We start from the raw sequence: 16,623 nt of genomic DNA, 5'->3' as shown, positions 1-16,623 counted from the left end.
CTGGGAGACACAATGACCTAACTCCCCAAGGCAGCCATGGGTTGTATTTTCTAGCTTTAAAATTGTGTTTGGACAAGTACAGTACCCCGAAGGGGCTTTCTCCACAACTCAGCGACAGCAGCTGCGTGAGAAGAACTAGAGTCAAAGCAAGTGATGAGAACGGAGTTGTTGATACTGGCAAGTAAAACCTTCACAAACTTAGACTTTACCCAGATGAAGATTTCAAGATGTTATGCTTATTTCAAGATGTCACGCTTACAGAAGTCTGGCGAAGCGCAAGTCAACTGCCTTTAATACGTGCTAAACTGATCAAGCTGAAGACCGATTCTCCTGCTGGCAATCATGTGCTTGAGTGCAAACTTGCCCTGACAGCACTAAGATTTTAACACGCTAAAACCATGTTGCCTGCACAGACTATATTTGGCTCCCATCAATTTGTTGCCTCCTTTGCTTTCATGAAAAATCATCGCTGATTTCTGAAGGAGCCAGCCATGAAGAAGTTGGTGCCAGACTGGAAACTCTTGGCCAAACGGCTTAATGCTGCTTATTGAAATGAATGTTTGCTGACTGCGCTCCTCTCAGCCCCCCTCACAACTCACCTCTGCCTACCACATGATTTATACATGATGAGCTATTAGGTTTTTTTCCAAAATGACCCTCACTTTTTAGTCCCATCATTGTAAAAACAGCTCTTTCACCTAGCATGGGGAAGCGTGCCCTTGGTGATTCCTCCTGATCACATTACACTAACTCATTTGCCCACCAAGAGATACCTAAAGTATACCATAAACATTTCTATCCTTGTGGAGTGTTTAAACTATCTTTTTATGGGCATGCTCTGCCTGCATCAGGGATACATTTCTTGACAAGTGTGATGGTTAATGATTCAGCAGATAGTAAAGCAATCTTTTTCGTAAAAATTAATGCAGTAGAGGAGGGGATGCAGGCAGGGATTTAAGAAATGTACAGTTTTAATACATAAGGATAGTGCTTTGCAACCTACGATTTTTTACATTTAGATATCCCCAAAACACTGCCCAAAATAGTGACATCTTAATGGTGTGAAAGCAGATCAAAGACGAGAGTGATGTGTAGGCACACACAAGCTCTTCTCTTAATTCTGGTTGCTACTTATGGAATATACCATTGAAATATGAAAAATACTGTGCCATATAGTGGACTGTTTTCTCATCAGTTATTTTAACATAAATATTGTACAGATAAAGCGTATTCACCAACATGTATAGAGAGACCTATAAATACAGAGACATTCACGTGGTATCTGTGACCACCACACCTGCTGCACCTTGTTGGATGACTGGGTGGCTCAGTGGAGTTTTTGACAGAAGATGGGTGGCGAAGAACAGGAGAATGCTGAGTAAGTGCTGGTGGTGAGCAGGGCAGGGAAGGAAAAAAGTGGTGGAAACCAGACCATGACAGCTGGCTGGTGCCTGTGACCAGCATGGCCAGAGCTGGTGACAAACTGACGGCCGCTGTCAGCCTGGGTGGGGGCCGCACTCCAGGCAGCCCCTGTGGGGGCTGAGTCCCAGCCTGGGCAGGCCCAGCTGCCGCTTGAGGCCCAGGGACCTGAACGCTGCCCTGCCAGGCTGGCAGGGGGGAGGCTCCCGGGGTTGTGGCCCTGGCCAGGCCCTGTAGAAGGGGGGTGCCAGCGCCCCAAGGGATGCTCCGGGGTCGGGCGAGGCCGGGGCCAACGCGGGCGGCGCCCCGGCGCGGCCCTCGGCGGCCGGGGAGGCGACAAGACGCCGCTCCGGCCGGCGGCGGGCGCCTTCGCGGCAGGCCCGCTCGGCCGTGTGACCGGCCAATGGGGAAGCGGCGGAGGCGGGCCGTGCCGCTGCCTCCCCCAGTCAGAGGCGGGCGCGAGGCTGCGGCGCGGCGGGGTCGGATAGCGTCAGCACCCGGAAGCGGCCGCTCTGGGACGGCGGTGCCATAGAGAAGCTCTGGCGGGGCCGGGCGGGGCTGAGCCGTCCGGCGGGTGGCGCCCGGCGGCGGGGCCGGGGCCTGCGTGAGGGCGAGCGCGAGCGCGGCGGGGCCCGAGCCCGAGCCCCGCGGGGGGCGGCGGTAGCGCCATGGCGGCCGAAGGGAAGGTGACGGGGCAGAGCCAGGAGCAGTTCCTGCTGCTGGCCAAGGCGGCCCGCGGAGCCGCCCTCGCCAGCCTCATCCACCAGGTGTTGGAGGCCCCGGGCATCTACGTCTTCGGGGAGCTGCTGGACATGCCCGCCGTCCGGGAGGTGAGACCGGCCCGGCCCAGGCCCGGCCTGGCCCCCGCGGCCCGCTTCTAGCTGCAGGCCCGCCGGGCCCTGCCCGCGGCTCGGGCCGGAGGGCTGCGGAGCCTGACCCTGTGTCCCCGCAGCTAGCCGACAGCGAGTTCTCCCCCGTCTTTCGCCTCCTGACCATCTTCGCCTACGGCACCTACGCGGACTACCTGGGTGAGGCCGGGCCCTGGGGCGGCGAGGGCGCTAGGTGGTTCAGGGGCCCCTCTCCCCTCCCGGTGATGCTGGTCCCTCGGTGCAGAAAATGTCCCGGAGCCCCGGCCCCCTTGCAGACCCTTACCCAAACTGCCCACCTTTGCGGCAAGAGCCGTGCCTACAGTGCTACAGCCCGACGGATGCCTGATTGCAGTTTGGGCCCGAGGCTGCTGGAGTACCTGACAATAATTAATGCTGCCATTTGCCAGCTGCATGGGGAATTTCCAAAAACATCTTGGCAGAGACATTTTTGAGGGGTGAGGGGAAAGACTTAAGTATCCGCTGGGATGTGCAGACCTTCATAAATAAGGCATGGGACAGCTAGAGAGGATGACTTGAGGCTGAGGGGAGGAAAGGCTGCTCAGAAAAGGTATTTTAAGCTGAGAATTAATGGGGATGACTTGACAAGACGAAGCATCGCTTGGGGGATTGGTGTGCAGACGCTGTAAGAAACAGGTATGGTGCAGATGCTTTTGTGCAGGGCTGGGAAATGGAAAATGAGGCATAAATTCTTATACCCTGTTCTTTTCCCTGACAACAGCTGAAGCAGCAAACCTCCCTCCCTTGACAGAGGCTCAGAAGAACAAGCTAAGGCACCTGTCAGTCGTCACTCTGGCTGCCAAGATCAAGGTAGTGGCCCTATTTTTCCCCGAGTTCTCCTTCCAATGGGATTCCCTCATGCTAGTTACCATCATGTTTCCACAGTGCATCCCCTATTCAGTGCTGCTGGAGCAGTTACAGCTGAAGAACGTCCGTCAACTGGAGGACCTCGTGATTGAGGCTGTGTACGCAGATGTGCTGCGAGGGAGCTTGGATCAGCGGAACCAGCGCCTGGAGGTGGATTACAGCATTGGGAGGGACATCCGGAGGGAGGAGCTAAGCACCATCACCCGCACATTGCAGGAGTGGTGAGGAGGAAGCCCCCAATACTAACACCCAAAAAAGGTTGCAGGAGTGGCCGGTGGCTTCCCCGGATCCTCTGTGTGTCACTGCGGGATAGTGTTGTGAGGTGGCCTGCTCAATCCCCTTTCCTGTACTCCAACGGAAAGTAATTTTCCAAAAGTAATTTTCCAAATTCCCCTGTTTGTTGCTGGGGGCTGTGATGAGACCGCAGCAACCTTTGCACAATCCTGGCTGCTGACAGGAGGCTTTCTGAGTATATATCTGTAGTTCCTAACCTGGTGTCACTTTGTTACTTGTCCCCCTCCCAGGTAATAACATCACTACATTATTACGTTGGACACCTGCTCCTGTATCTTCCCTGGCTGTTGTAGCCGTCACCTTCCAGTCTTTTTGGTCTCTAGAGTTGAAATCTTGTCATCTTTCATGTTTCTTTCTATGCTGTGTAAATTACCTCGCCTGTTCAGTTCTACGTCTTCTCTCCAGGTGCCAGGGCTGCGAGGTTGTCTTGTCGGGCATCGAAGAACAGGTTAGCCGGGCCAACCAACATAAAGAGCAACAGCTGGCACTTAAGCAGCAGATAGAGAGCGAGGTGAGTGGGCTGAGGAGGGAGCAGTCAGTGTCCCTCACTGTAAAACAACTGGAATCCTTACCCTGTGGTTGTTACAGTCTTGCTTAAGTAAGGCATCACCTTTTCCCTAGGCCAGAACCCCCAGAGGGGGTGTGCCTGAACAAGAGTCCTAAATCAGCTGAACGCTCTTCTGCAGTGCAAAGATCTGGACAGCTGTTGTTTCACCTGAGCTTGCAGCTCTTAACTCCAGAACTTGCTTTTAAAAAAAAATAAAACCCACACCACCAAAACAAACAAAAAAAAAAACCAAACTAAAAAACTTGGGAAGTTCCTTTGTTCTTTTTGCTGTTGCAGGTGGCAAACCTGAAGAAGACCATTAAAGTGACGACAGCAGCCGCTGCAGCAGCCACGTCCCAAGACCCGGAACAGCACCTAACAGAGCTCAGGGAGCCGGCCCCTGGCACCAACCAGCGCCAGGCGAGCAAGAAAACTTCCAAAGCCAAAGGGTGAGGAGTGAGGGCAAACAAAGAGAGCCGCTCTGTGTGCGTCTGTGTGTGTTCAGGAGGTGAACCGAGGGGAGCCCTGTGGCAGAGCAGTGAGGTTACTGACTGCAGGGGTCTGCTCCCTGGATGTGGGATGGCCAGAGATGTAGTCCCAGCTGAGCTCCTCTTCTGCTAATTTGGGGGAAGATGTCTGCAACTCTTGATCCGAAGCACAATTCATAAGCTTGCTTTGTGTTCTGTTGTGAAGAATGTCAGCCGCTCTTCTTTGCCTGTATTTAGAAAAGGAAGTCAGGGATGGGCCTTAGTGTCCATTCTGATTTATTTATTTTTTTTCTCCCCCCTCTCCTCTCCACAGGCTCCGGGGCAGTGCGAAGATTTGGTCTAAATCAAACTAGTTGGATCTCCCTTCGCAACTGGGAGGGTGAGAGGAAGAGATTTGGGGGATGGAAGGGTAGCAAGGGTCCCAAGTGTGATGCTTTTCTCCAAGACCCATCTTGCCAACTAATTCTCCTGCATGTTTGTTCTCTTTCCTGTCTTCTTTACTGACTTTCCAGGCAATGCCTCCCTCCTCTTCATCACAACGTTTCACATACTCTAAGCTTCCAGTCATATGTGTTGCTGTTTCCCCTACCCCTCAAGCCCCCATTGCCACGGCCATGTGTTTCTCTCTTTCTCTCTCCCTGTCTTTTGACAGGTCAATTTAAAGAGCCATAAAACTGGGTTGGTCACCTTTGCAGCGGCAGGGCATCACAGAAGCTCAGAAAGAGTGCGCTGGTGCTCAGCAATCATTTTGGCTCTATGAGACCCCTGGGATACTTTGCTCCAGGTTGCAGCTGCCATGTTTGATTGTTTAATCTTTGTTTTACTAGGCGGGAGGGTAGTTTTTGAAGGGATTCTTTTAAAAAATATATAAATATATTATAAATATACATAAAACAATAAAAATATAGATCTATGGACATATCTATACAAACTTGTGCTCCTGTGGTGGTGTCTCTGTCTTGCATACTGATTGTGGATGTTCCAAAATAAGTTGTGATACTGAGAACCTCTGTCCCATTTCTGGATGGAATATATCTTCAAAACACTCTTCTTTCTTTTCCAAAGGGCAGTGCCACAGTAGCTCAATAGAGCTGGGATGAGAGTCCATAAAGCAGGAATGAATCATAAATCTTATTTAAAGCGTTTCTTGTGTGATTGATTTCCATCTGGAATGTTCAAAAGAGGTGCTTTGCAGGTAGCCTGAGGAAGGTGCAGAGACTGAGGAAAAAGGTCATATTTGTCTCAAAACTACATGCCCAGTGATCTTGGACAAAACGGAAAGTGATGAGGGAATTTGTCTGACGGAAGGCTGAAAGTAACAGAGTCGATGCCCATCTGGGTGAATTTTTGTGGTATGTAGATGCTGCTCAAGCTGTTCTTGGGTGATGGAGCCAGGTTGGAAAGAAAAAAAAGAAGGGGGAAAAAAAAAAAAAAGGAAATTGACTCCTGTGAGATGCCCAGAAAAAAACATCAGATTCTTCAGAGGATGCATCCTTGAGACTGGCTCCAGGCTGAGTCAGTTGGATGTGAGTGTCGCACTGCTGCTCCACTATGGTGTATGCTGATGTAAATGTAAATTGACACCATGACCCCCACCCCCGCTTGCTTGTGCCTCTTGCCTTGTGCCAATGCTAAAATTTGATTCCCTGTACCTGGGTGTCTGTGGGTGAGCAAACCACTGACAAATTAACCCAACAAGAGAAAGCCCTGACCTTTGTCTGCATGGAGACTTTTTCAATTCACTGGCCTGGGTGAGTTTTCTTCAGGGTCAGCTCCTGGTGCAGACAAGTGAGAGCTGGAGCAGAGGCAGTGTAGGTGGGAGCAACCCTTGTTAAGGTGGTGGGGAGGGGAGGGGGGTGAGAACACGCTTGTTTTAGTGGTAGCGAGGTGCGATGCCATCTCAATACTCAAACACCGCAAAATGCTGGTTTGTGCAATATTGCTGTTTTACTAATTCTGGCTAACTAACTGTCAGGGGGAAACCCCTGTCACCTGAACCCATGAATTTAAAACTAAGCAGCGTCCTTCCCTGCGTGTAAGGTCACAGGGCAGGGTGTGCCAGCCAGCTGTGCTGGGGGCAGGGGTATGAAACTTAACAGGTTTCAGATACATAGTGGTATTGCAAATGTAAATATTCACTGTATGGTTGGGGGTGACATCCTTAAACCGTAAACACAGACAACTTGGCTAATTCGCATCCATCAGAATCATGTACAGAGCACTGAAAAAATCTGATTGATAAGATATCACAGAGTCAATATGCCAGTTAAAAACTTAAGCAGAAAGACCTGAGCGCATCAAACAACGGTTTGCAGAAAACCAAAAATGAACAGACTTGGATAACTAAACCATCAGTATAGCACACACTCAAAGCAAGCTGGCAAGGTGGGTAAAACAACACAAGACCCCCTTTCAATTAAACAATTAATTAAACAAGTAGGTAGTTAGCACGCTGAGAGGGCAGTAACAAGAGGGTTTAGGTCCTGAAACATTCGTTAACATTTGTGAGCTGAGATTAAACCAAAATTGCTCCAAGCCAAACAAGACTTCATTCTAGGCACATTCACTTTGAGCCAAAGGCTCCATCAGCACCAGTTTTGTGCACCTCGAATTGTGGAATGGCTCTAAATGTTTTCCTACAGCCCTGCCTGCCAGTAACCCACCCTGTGATGCCAAAACCAGACCAGAAGACACTTGGAAAGCGCACGGTTAAAGTCACTGTTCCAACAGGCTGCACACAACAAACTTCAGTTCTCCCCTCTGCTTTTCCACCAAACAGGAGCAAGTAACCACCAGTGTCACCCTGCCTGAGGGACAGGCTGCTGCCTCCCATCAGGTAAAACTGGGTACACAAATAATATCCACTGCAGAGCAGAGAAAAATGTCAGAGTCCGCTGCAAAGCCCCAAAAGACAAACTTGTGTTTGGCTGCTGTTGCTTTCCCTATGATTCTCAGTTTAGGCCAGAACGGTGAAAGACTGATCCTAATGACACCTTTCCTGACTCCCCAGCTTGCCCTGCGATCAGCCTCGAGTTTTACAGAGGCACAAACACAAAACTCTGGTATTTCCACCCAAGACAGCGACGGGAGCAGTAGCTGGGGTGAAGGGCCTCGCTTGCCTTCAGGCACAGGATTTCCAGCCACATTTGGGCTGGAAACGAGCGAGCAAGCCTGCGCTACCCGCACCCTCACAGCCCCCGGCTCGGTATGGAGGGGAGCCGACCCCCAGGCTCCTCCGCCCGTGAAACAGACGCCCGAGCCGGGGGAGCGCCGCGGTCCCGCACCGCCAGCCCCGCGCCGGCAGCAAGGCCTGGCCGCCCCCCAGAGCCGAGGCGGCCGCCGGGGGTCACCCCCCTCGCAAGGGCCGGCCAAGCCGGAGACGCGGCCGGGCCGGCGGCAGAGAGACGCGCGGGAGCGGGGGGGGACGGGCCCCTCCGGAGCGGAGCCGAGGACGGCCCGGCCGGGCGCCCGCCCCCACCAGGATTGGGGCCCCTGCGACGGGGCAGACACCGCGGGGGGGGGGGGGGGGGGGGGGGGGGGGGGGCGGCGGGAGGGACGGGGCTGACCTCGCTGCCCGCAACGGCGGGAGCCCCCTCAGGGCCGGGCCGGACCGGGGTGGCACGGCGGCGTCGCTTGGCAACGGAAGCCCCCCTCAGATTTTGGAGGGAGGGACCGGCGCGGTTGCTTGGCAACGGAACCCACCACGGCAGGAGGGGAGAGAGGCGACACGCACTCCCCTCCCCCCGGACCGCGGTGCTGCGTCCACCTTGTAGACGTCGCCGTAGGTGGGTCCCGCCCGGTTCCCCCGCTCCCCGGTACGCTGCCCCGCCCCGGCCCCCCGGAGCTCCCATTCCGCCCCCCGGGGTCCCCACGCCCGGCCCCGAGTGGGCGTGCGAGGAGCGCGCCGCGCTCGGCACCTCCCTCCGCCTCCGCCGTGCGGGGCGATGCCGGGCACCGGGCAGTGCCCCGGGGCTGTGCCTGAGCCTGTGCGCGCTGGGGCTGCTGCCGGCGGCGCTCGGCACCCACCGCCGGTACGAGACCGACCCGAGGGGGCACCGGCCGCCCCTGCCGCTCCGCCGCTTCCCCCCGCCGCCCCCTCCGGGCTGCGCCACGCATGCCGGACTGTGGCGGACCTGCTGCTACCTGGGCTTCGGCACCCGCCTCGACAGCCTCGTCCGCAGAGCCGAGCGGTGCTGCCGGCTCGGGGAGCCCCCGGGTTCGGCCCCCGTGCGTGCAGCCGGGAACCCAAAAAGCCAGCCCTGTGCACGTTCACCGGGTGTGTGTCCCGTCCCCCCCCCCGCAAAAGACAGCACCCGAGCGTGCAGCCTGCACCCCCAGAGCCAGCCCCTTGGCATGGGAACCGCGATTCATCCTCAGAGCCAGCCACGCTGTGCATGCAGCTGGGGACCCCTGCAGCGCCCGGATCCCAAGGAGCCACTCACGCTGACCCCGTGCACCGGGGACCACCTCCCCCTCCCCTGGTGCCCAGCCCGGTTTTGAACACGACTTCTCCAAAGGTGCAAAGCAAGCCCTGTCACACAAAAGCCATTGCTTCTGCAAGCCCCGGTCCTTCCTGACCCGTCCCTGGTCTCTAGCTCAGTGCGTGGGAACCCGGCGCTCCCTGCCCCAGAGTGCAAAACTGGGATCCCAGCATTGCCCAGCTGCCTGCAGCCTCCGCTGCCAGCTCCCGCGGGAGCTCCTGCAGCCCTTGCTGGCTCCTGTGGGGTATCTGTCCTTCCCCAGCGGGGCACGGGAACCACGCGTTGCAGTTGTCCCCACATCTGCGCCATGCTGTGCACCTGCCAGTCCCCTGCACCACTGGTGCACCATCTGTGCACACCCATCCAATGCACCCTGGCTGGGCAACGTCTTCCCGTCATCCATCGGACTGCTTCCCCTTATTTTGTGACTTTTTGGAGTCTTGTGCATGCCCCCACAGGGTAAAGCGTGCACCCCATTGCCTCTTACACCAGCATAGCCAGTCCTGCTTCTGCTGCTATTGTGCACATGAGTTTCCAGCGTGGAGGAGTGTTACAGAAGAGTCCAAGAAGACCCTCCCACCAAGTCATGAGGTTCAGGCTGGACCCCCTTGCTTTCTAAATTGCTTCTCAGAGAGCAGTCTGTTTGCGGCTGGATCCAGTCTTAGCCTCCGACGCTAAAGAAGAGTTCAGACCCTAGGTTCCATGACAGAGTCAGTTTATTTCAACTCGAGCTGGGTGCCTCCGTGGAGGGTTAGGTTTAGGGGTTAGGGTTAGATTAGGGTTTAGGGTTAGGGGTTAGGATTAGGGTTAGGGTTATGGTTAGGTTAGTGTTAGGGTTATAGTTAGGGGTTAGAGTTAGAGGTAAGGCTTAGGGGTTAGGGTTTGGGTTCAGGTTGGGGATTAGGGTTAGGTGTTAGGGTTAGAGTTAGAGTTAGGATTAGTGTTTGGGTTAGGCTAGTGATAGGTTTAGGGTTAGAGTTAGTGTTAAGGTTAGGGTTACGGTTAGTGTTAGTGTTGTTAGGGTTAGGATTAGAGTTGTCTCAACCCACCTAGAGAGAGAGGCCTGGCTAATTTGCATCAATTGGGAGTCTACTTGGCGAGTCCTGTTTTCCGTAAGTTGCAGGGAGGGGTTGTGACAATGCTTTCAGCTGTTGTTTAAATTACCTTGAGCCTTCCTCCCTCTTCATCTGTCTCTCTCGGTGAGGAAAGTCACCGTGCTCGCTGCATTTGCAATTGTCTGCGAGAAGCAATAATGTCCACTCACATCAGATTCTCCCACTCCCCAGGAAGGTCCAGTCTGGGACTGAGGTGCCGACAGCGGCGGTGATACCTGGCAAGCCCTGAGCACCTGCCAAATGTCTGGCACTTCATGCCCTTTGAAAGAGGAGCCACTTGCAAAGCCGTTGGGGTGTGAAGCGAAGGAGAGAGGAGAATGGGATTGGGATGGAGCCGAGCAGCCGGACAAAACACGTGTCCTAACAGCCGGCTGAGGTTCAGCGGGAGCTGGGCTGGAGTGGTGGCTGTAACAGGGCTGGAGCGGTGTCACCTCCAGGGAGAGCTGAAGTTACTAATAACAGAGGGGGATATTTGTGCCCCACAAGAGTCCCGCTGCCGCTTAGGAAGAGCAGCGGTAACAGCTCTTTGTCCCACCTGTCTTGGCTCATCTCTGACCTGTTGGGCTTTGCTCTCTCGAACCACACTGTGGCTATTAGGCACAAAGGGTCTTTTTAAGCACCCCAAATCCATAGTTTAAATCCAAGCTGCAGATCCCAGGAGTGGAAGTGAAAGCATTCCTGAGCCACCACTGAGAGCTCCACGCCAGTCGTATGTGATGATACACTTGTGTGAGCGCCCTGCACAGCACACGGCAAGGCAGAGCAGTGCCTGAGCTCCATACACATGCTCACATTGGTCTTGTGAGCACAAAAACCTACGCATGAGTGACAGCAACCAGAGCGTGGACCAACGTGGGGTTCTGGGGCAGCTCACCACACCAGCCCCAGGCTGTGCTGAAGCCCCAGGCTTGGATCCTCATGGCTAAATCACAGCCAGCACGAGTCTGCCCTCGTCCTTCTGCCATAGCTTTGTTTTGTGGCATCCGGCTTGCCCCCTCTCCATGGCTCACCTCATCCCTCCAGTAGCGGTATTTGCCTCCTCCTTCCCGTTTTCTTATTTGCACCTCTCGAGGCTGGTTGTGTTGTGGGTTTCGGAGGAGTTTGGGATGAAAGGTATTTGACCAAGGGGCATCTGCATGGCTCTGAAAGTCTTCCATTTTTTTTTACTTTTCAAAGGGAACACCTTTTAAGACCTCCATTAAGAAAAAGGGAGCAGAAGGTAGCAGATAAAATTACTTCAGACCTTTGGTATGACTGCAAAATAAATGAGAGGTGTGCAGTGCAGAATGAAAATATTGCTGCAAATTGCCTTGCCGGATGGCAAACAGTGAGCAGGAGCACAGGTTTCCCTTTGCCCTTCACCTGAAAACCACCCTTTTTATTTTCCTGCTCGCCTCAGCCATGACTCTGAATTTTAGTCAGGGAGGATGTGAAGATTAATTAATTAGTTAACATTTGTAAATCACTTTGAAGATGGCAAGAGTGAGATGAGTACCGAGCATTATTATTATAGGTATTCATTTTAATTTTAAATGTCTTTGTATTTTTAACCCTGTTTTCTCCCAAAGAAAAAAAATGAGAAAAGAGACCCTGAATAGAGCAGAACAGAAATACCTGGACACACGACACCCTAAGCCCTGGCAAAGGACTGAGGTTTAGGGGATTGTGGAAGAGAGGGTATGGGGAAGCAGTCGTCCCAGCTCTAGGAGCAGGAGATCTGCCAGCCCTGGCACAGAAAGTGTAACGACTCCTGCTCAGTGATGCATTGCAACCCCTCTTTGGGTATTAAACGTGAGGCTTTCACATCTGGATTCAGAAAAGGGTAGGACAGGACCTGAATGGCTCTGTCCCTGATGTTTGACTTTTGCCAGCTGCCTCCAGCCGTCCTGTGCCAAGAGGTAATCATGGATTCTTATTAGGAATTGGCATTAATGATGGTAATTCTTCTTATTGCATTACTGGGGGCGCAATTTATTCTGGGGAGCTTGCTGCTCCCCTTCTTGAAGGTGGAGGGGTGGCAGTGCAGCTCCCCCTCCCTGGGCCACTTTGTGATCCCAACTTTGTGTTCTTGTCTTGGTTACAAGTGCAGTGAATTGGGATGATCAGGCGCTCCCTAATCGTACCTGGAACTCCTGCTGCCTGGATCATAACCCCAACTGGAAGGTATCAGAATTACCTGACGATAATTATGGCCCATATGGAAAGAAAACACTGACCAAAGTCGATCAACTCACGATCCTATAAATGGCAATCCTAGGTGAGACCCTTTGAGCTCTCTGGTATTGCAGCGGGCTGTGACTCAGTATCTCCCCTTAAATTGCTGCTACCTCAAAACTGTGTAAAATCAATTTTTGACAACTTGGCATAGTCGGCAGAATCCTAATATCAGGATTTGTGACAGGGTCAGCCACCCTGGTGCCAGCAGCCCAGTGTCCGCTGCGGTGCCCGCCTGTACCTGGTGAGTGGGGAAAAGCGTAACAGCTGAGCAAGCACCCTGCAGGACTTCTGCAGGGGTCTCCCCATCCTTCGGTGGTTTGTGCTGGGGGACCTGTGGAGGTAGAGGTGGTCTTTGTGCTTAACGCCCCTAAGCAGGGCTCCCCTCAAAGGGAGGGGTTTGGCATTTTGTTTGCTGGGGGTGCTGAGGCTGCCCTTGCCCATGTTCCCCAAATGAGACATATGAGGGGTTTGGGGTTTTCTTTGTTTGTTTGTTTTGATGAGTGGATGGGCTGGTGTGTATCAAAGTATCTGTCAAACATTACCAAGCCTCCTTTGTGCTGGGCCACGCTGACTGGGGGAAACATCTCGTGACAGCAGGTTTCCCCAGGCTGGTCTGGGGTGACCCGGGAGGACGGCAGCCCTGTCTCTCCCCAGCGGCAGGATACGTGTCCGCTGCCTCCATCATCCCACGGGTCCCCAGTGCCAGCCAGGCAGTGGGTGCTGCTGCAGCATCCCTCGGGGCTGCAGGGACGCTGCAGAGGTCATGGTGATGCCAGCCAACTTCACCAGCCCGTGGGATGTTCATGCAGATGTGTGGTCCCCCAGAGCTAAAAGTGGGGATGCCTCGCCTCTGCTCTAGCAGGGCATCAGCTCCCCTCCCCTCCCAAGGCTTTTTGTGGAAGGTGGGTGCCTGACAGTCTGGTCTGTTGGATGAACTGACACAGATGGACGGGTGTCCTGGTCAGCTTCCTGCAGGGCTGTGCCTTCTTGCAAGGGCTCTCTACTGACAGCAGCCGCTGAGGGCTGTGTCTGCCTCTTGCCATGGCTGGACCAGCCCCTGGGGTGAGGCCCTGGCTCTGCAGGACTACAGTGCAGAGCAAGGTAGAGTAATCAGCAGAATCCCACAGTCCACGTCAGCAGCTGCAAATGCATCTCTCGGATATCCGACATCCTTCTTGTCTCCTTTTTATGTGCTGGAATAGCGACTCATTTTCCTTCTGTGACCCTTTTCCATGGATGTCTGTCTGTATTCTTTCCTCATCCCTTTTCCTAGTACTAGTTACTGCTTGGCTGCAATACTCAGAAAAAAAATCACCTTTCTCTGCTGGTTCCTCACCCACCCTCCTTTTGGGTGTTTCTCTTTGGGGCTGCTCCAGTTTTCCAGGAGCATCCCTGCCAGTGCAGTGTGGAACTGGGCTGGATTTTATCTGCCTTCTCTGTTGGTGGCAGGCTCTTCCACCGCTGAGGAAAGGAGTTCGTTTGCAAAAATTCTTTGTGCAATGTGCAATTATATTCATGTTGCGATGAATTCAATAGATACTGAAATGTCAGCTGGATTCAAGAGCTGTGACCCTTATACAGCTAACAAGAATGTTCAGAATTACGATAGCACTTGTGTGAGCACTAAAAGCAGCTCTAAGCCCTCCTGCTCTGAGGCACAAGCGAAGCCCCAGCCCCTTACGATCAGGAGAAAAATGTTTCTGGGGAGGCTTCACCCTGTGTCCTGCAGGATTCCCTGCATCTGCCTCTGAAGCATTTAGCTCTGGCTTCGGGTTGCAGGAAGATGGATGATCTGTTTGGTGAGAGCAGAAATGAGAAGGGGGCTCCCGGTGACCGAGTGTGATCTCTTACTGGTACCAGCTCATAGCGTCTTGCAAAAGCTTCTCAAGTGTCAACCAAAAACTGGTTAATTTTATTCTCCCCACTAGTTCCCTTGGCAGGCTGTCACAGAACCTGACTGCTGTAGTGGTTAGAAAGGTTTTCTAATTTCCAACTTAAATGGATTCACAGCTAGTTTATTCTCTTGTGCCTGTGCAGCTTTAGCTGAAAGCTGTTCTTCCTCCCTGGTGCTTATTTCTCTTGAGTATAGACTTCACTTTGCTTAACTAACCAAACCAGCCTCCTCATACACTGTGAACTCCCCATAGCTTGTAGGCTGTCCTATAAGCTTGCTCTTACTTGCACTTCAAATTAAGCTTTCTTGGCTAGAAATGAGCACAGTTCTTTTCCACAGGGGAAGTGTCACCAGCATCTTGCACAGCAGCAGTAACGCACACCTATAGCTACCAGAAACGCCTCCTGGGTTACATGTGTCTTCTCCTTGATGCCTCAGTAGGTGCTTACAGTGATTCACTGGTGATCCTGAGTCTGTCTTCTTTTCTGCCGCTTGTAATCAAAGAAGCTCTAGTTTACAGCTAAGAAAGTCTTGATTTTACGTCGTATGTGCCTTTTCCCTTCTACTTTGTGCTACTAACTTTGGTCCCTTTGCTGTTCCTGACACCTTTAAGGCCACCTGCATCTTTCTGTGTGATACCCTCATCCAATTTTGCAATGTGTCTGGATTTTATTTCTCTACTCGTATTTATTTTTTTGCAATCTTTGTTCTCATTTTCTTTTATTAGTAAGGGATGGATATCGTGAGGCTAGTATGTCTACCTCAAGCTTATCTCTGATCATTATGGCATCAGGAGTTGGAGATAGGTATCTATTCCCCTTCCTTTGTGTCCCCTTTCCCCCTCCCCTAAGTTTGTATTAAGTGCCCTTAATTTAATAAACCCAGCCAGCCAAAACAGTCAGATGTAAGGAGATGGTGGAAGTAATGATAACCTAAAAGTGGAGTTTCTCCATGGGGACATTTTTTGAAGTGTAGTCTTTAAAAAAGAAAATTCCCAGGAGGAAAATTTATAGTTATACTTAAGACAGGGTTGAAAAATAAAACCAAGTCATTTTTTTTCCCAAGTTTTTCAGAAAGTAGAAACATGTTACAATATCAAACAAGTGATTTTAACCTAGACCCTGTATTGAGGTGTCTTTTAAATCCCACTGTTCTCCAGCACTGGAGTTGGTTCCACAGGAGGGGCATGTGCCTGTGGGATTTTACACTCGCACCCTGTGAAAGTGCGTATTTGTTTCCCAAACAAACCATTGTGCCCACAGACCACTCCATTTCCTGCAGCTCACTCTGTGGTCCCATGTGCTTTGAAGTCCTGTCAAGTTACCAATTCTCTTCCTCCCCTTCCCACCTTCCCCTGCAGTCTAGCACTGTGCCAGCCTGATTTCCTCTCCAATTCATAGAATTTAAAGCCCGAAGGGACAGATACAACCACATCGTTCGGCTTCTCAAGTGGCCAAGAACTACCTCATCCCATTCCTGTGCCCACTCTCCAACTTCTCCTTGAGACACCCCATCTAGGTTTGGAGTAGCAAGAGCTGGAAAACCTAGGTATACTCTAATGATCCCGCTCTCCCGTGAAGGTCTGCATCTCATTTCCAGTTCCATCATTAGGTAGCTGCAGGTTTTTTGCTAGGTTAAAGAGCCCTCTACTGTCAGAAACCTCATTCCCACGTAGGTATGCCAGCCCAAGTGGAATGAGCTCAGACACAAGAGTCTTGAGTTCATGTTATCTTGTAGTGCTGGTCAGTGTTTCCGAGCTTCGAGTCATCCTTGTTGCTCCCTGCTTGAGTCCTTCTAATCTTTGGTGTCCTTTTTAGTGCCGTATACATTTCACACAATGGGTTCACTATTGTGATATAGGGGAGAAACTTTACCTCCCTTCTTGGCTAATGCCTCCAAGTGTAACCCATCTCCACAGCTGAGGAATTATGCAGGTAACATTCATTTACTTGGTTACCTCCCAACCCCCTAATTATTTTTGAAGTCCCTCCAGAGTTTCCAGAAAATGGTCCTCCATCTTCAAATGGCACAGACTGCATTTATGTTCCTAGATGCATGTCTTTCTGCTTCCAGTGCAGCCAAAACCACTTACTGTTTATAAAGAAATGCCACACCAACAGTTATGGACTGCTCTGCTCATCTCTTCTTTTCCCATTGTTTATCACCTTCATTGTTCCTTTGGTCCTCTGAAAGCTTCATCAGCACTGGCTTAATATCTTCTTTCAGATCATTAATCAAGTTACTAATGAGCATTAGTTTCAGAACAGTATCCTACTAGAAATAATTTCATATTCTGGGGTCTCTTCTTCCCCTCATTACTTGAAATCTATCAGTGAACTAAAATTTATAGTATCGGCTCTTTTGTTGTTTTAATAATTATCTATTTATTTCAAATCAGAGTGTAGTCTTGTGTG

The 16,623-nt window shown here is 52.0% G+C and overlaps 1 protein-coding gene across 1 annotated transcript; it reads left to right on the top strand.

Annotated features, from left to right (window-relative positions):
- Nucleotides 1-1,893: 1,893 nt before the first annotated feature.
- On the top strand, nt 1,894-5,389 carry COPS7A (COP9 signalosome subunit 7A). The gene is made up of 7 exons (XM_075763532.1): nt 1,894-2,249; nt 2,372-2,447; nt 3,028-3,116; nt 3,192-3,394; nt 3,873-3,978; nt 4,312-4,463; nt 4,816-5,389. The coding sequence occupies exons 1-7, from the start codon at nt 2,088-2,090 to the stop codon at nt 4,853-4,855; spliced, it is 828 nt and encodes a 275-aa protein (XP_075619647.1). The 5' UTR covers nt 1,894-2,087; the 3' UTR covers nt 4,856-5,389.
- The last annotated feature ends 11,234 nt before the right edge of the window (nt 5,390-16,623 follow it).

The sequence above is a fragment of the Balearica regulorum genome, chromosome 1 (assembly GCF_011004875.1).
Source record: "Balearica regulorum gibbericeps isolate bBalReg1 chromosome 1, bBalReg1.pri, whole genome shotgun sequence".
NCBI lineage: Eukaryota > Metazoa > Chordata > Aves > Gruiformes > Gruidae > Balearica > Balearica regulorum.
Note: the sequence above shows the minus strand (reverse complement) of the source record. Positions and strands in the feature narration are given on the sequence as shown.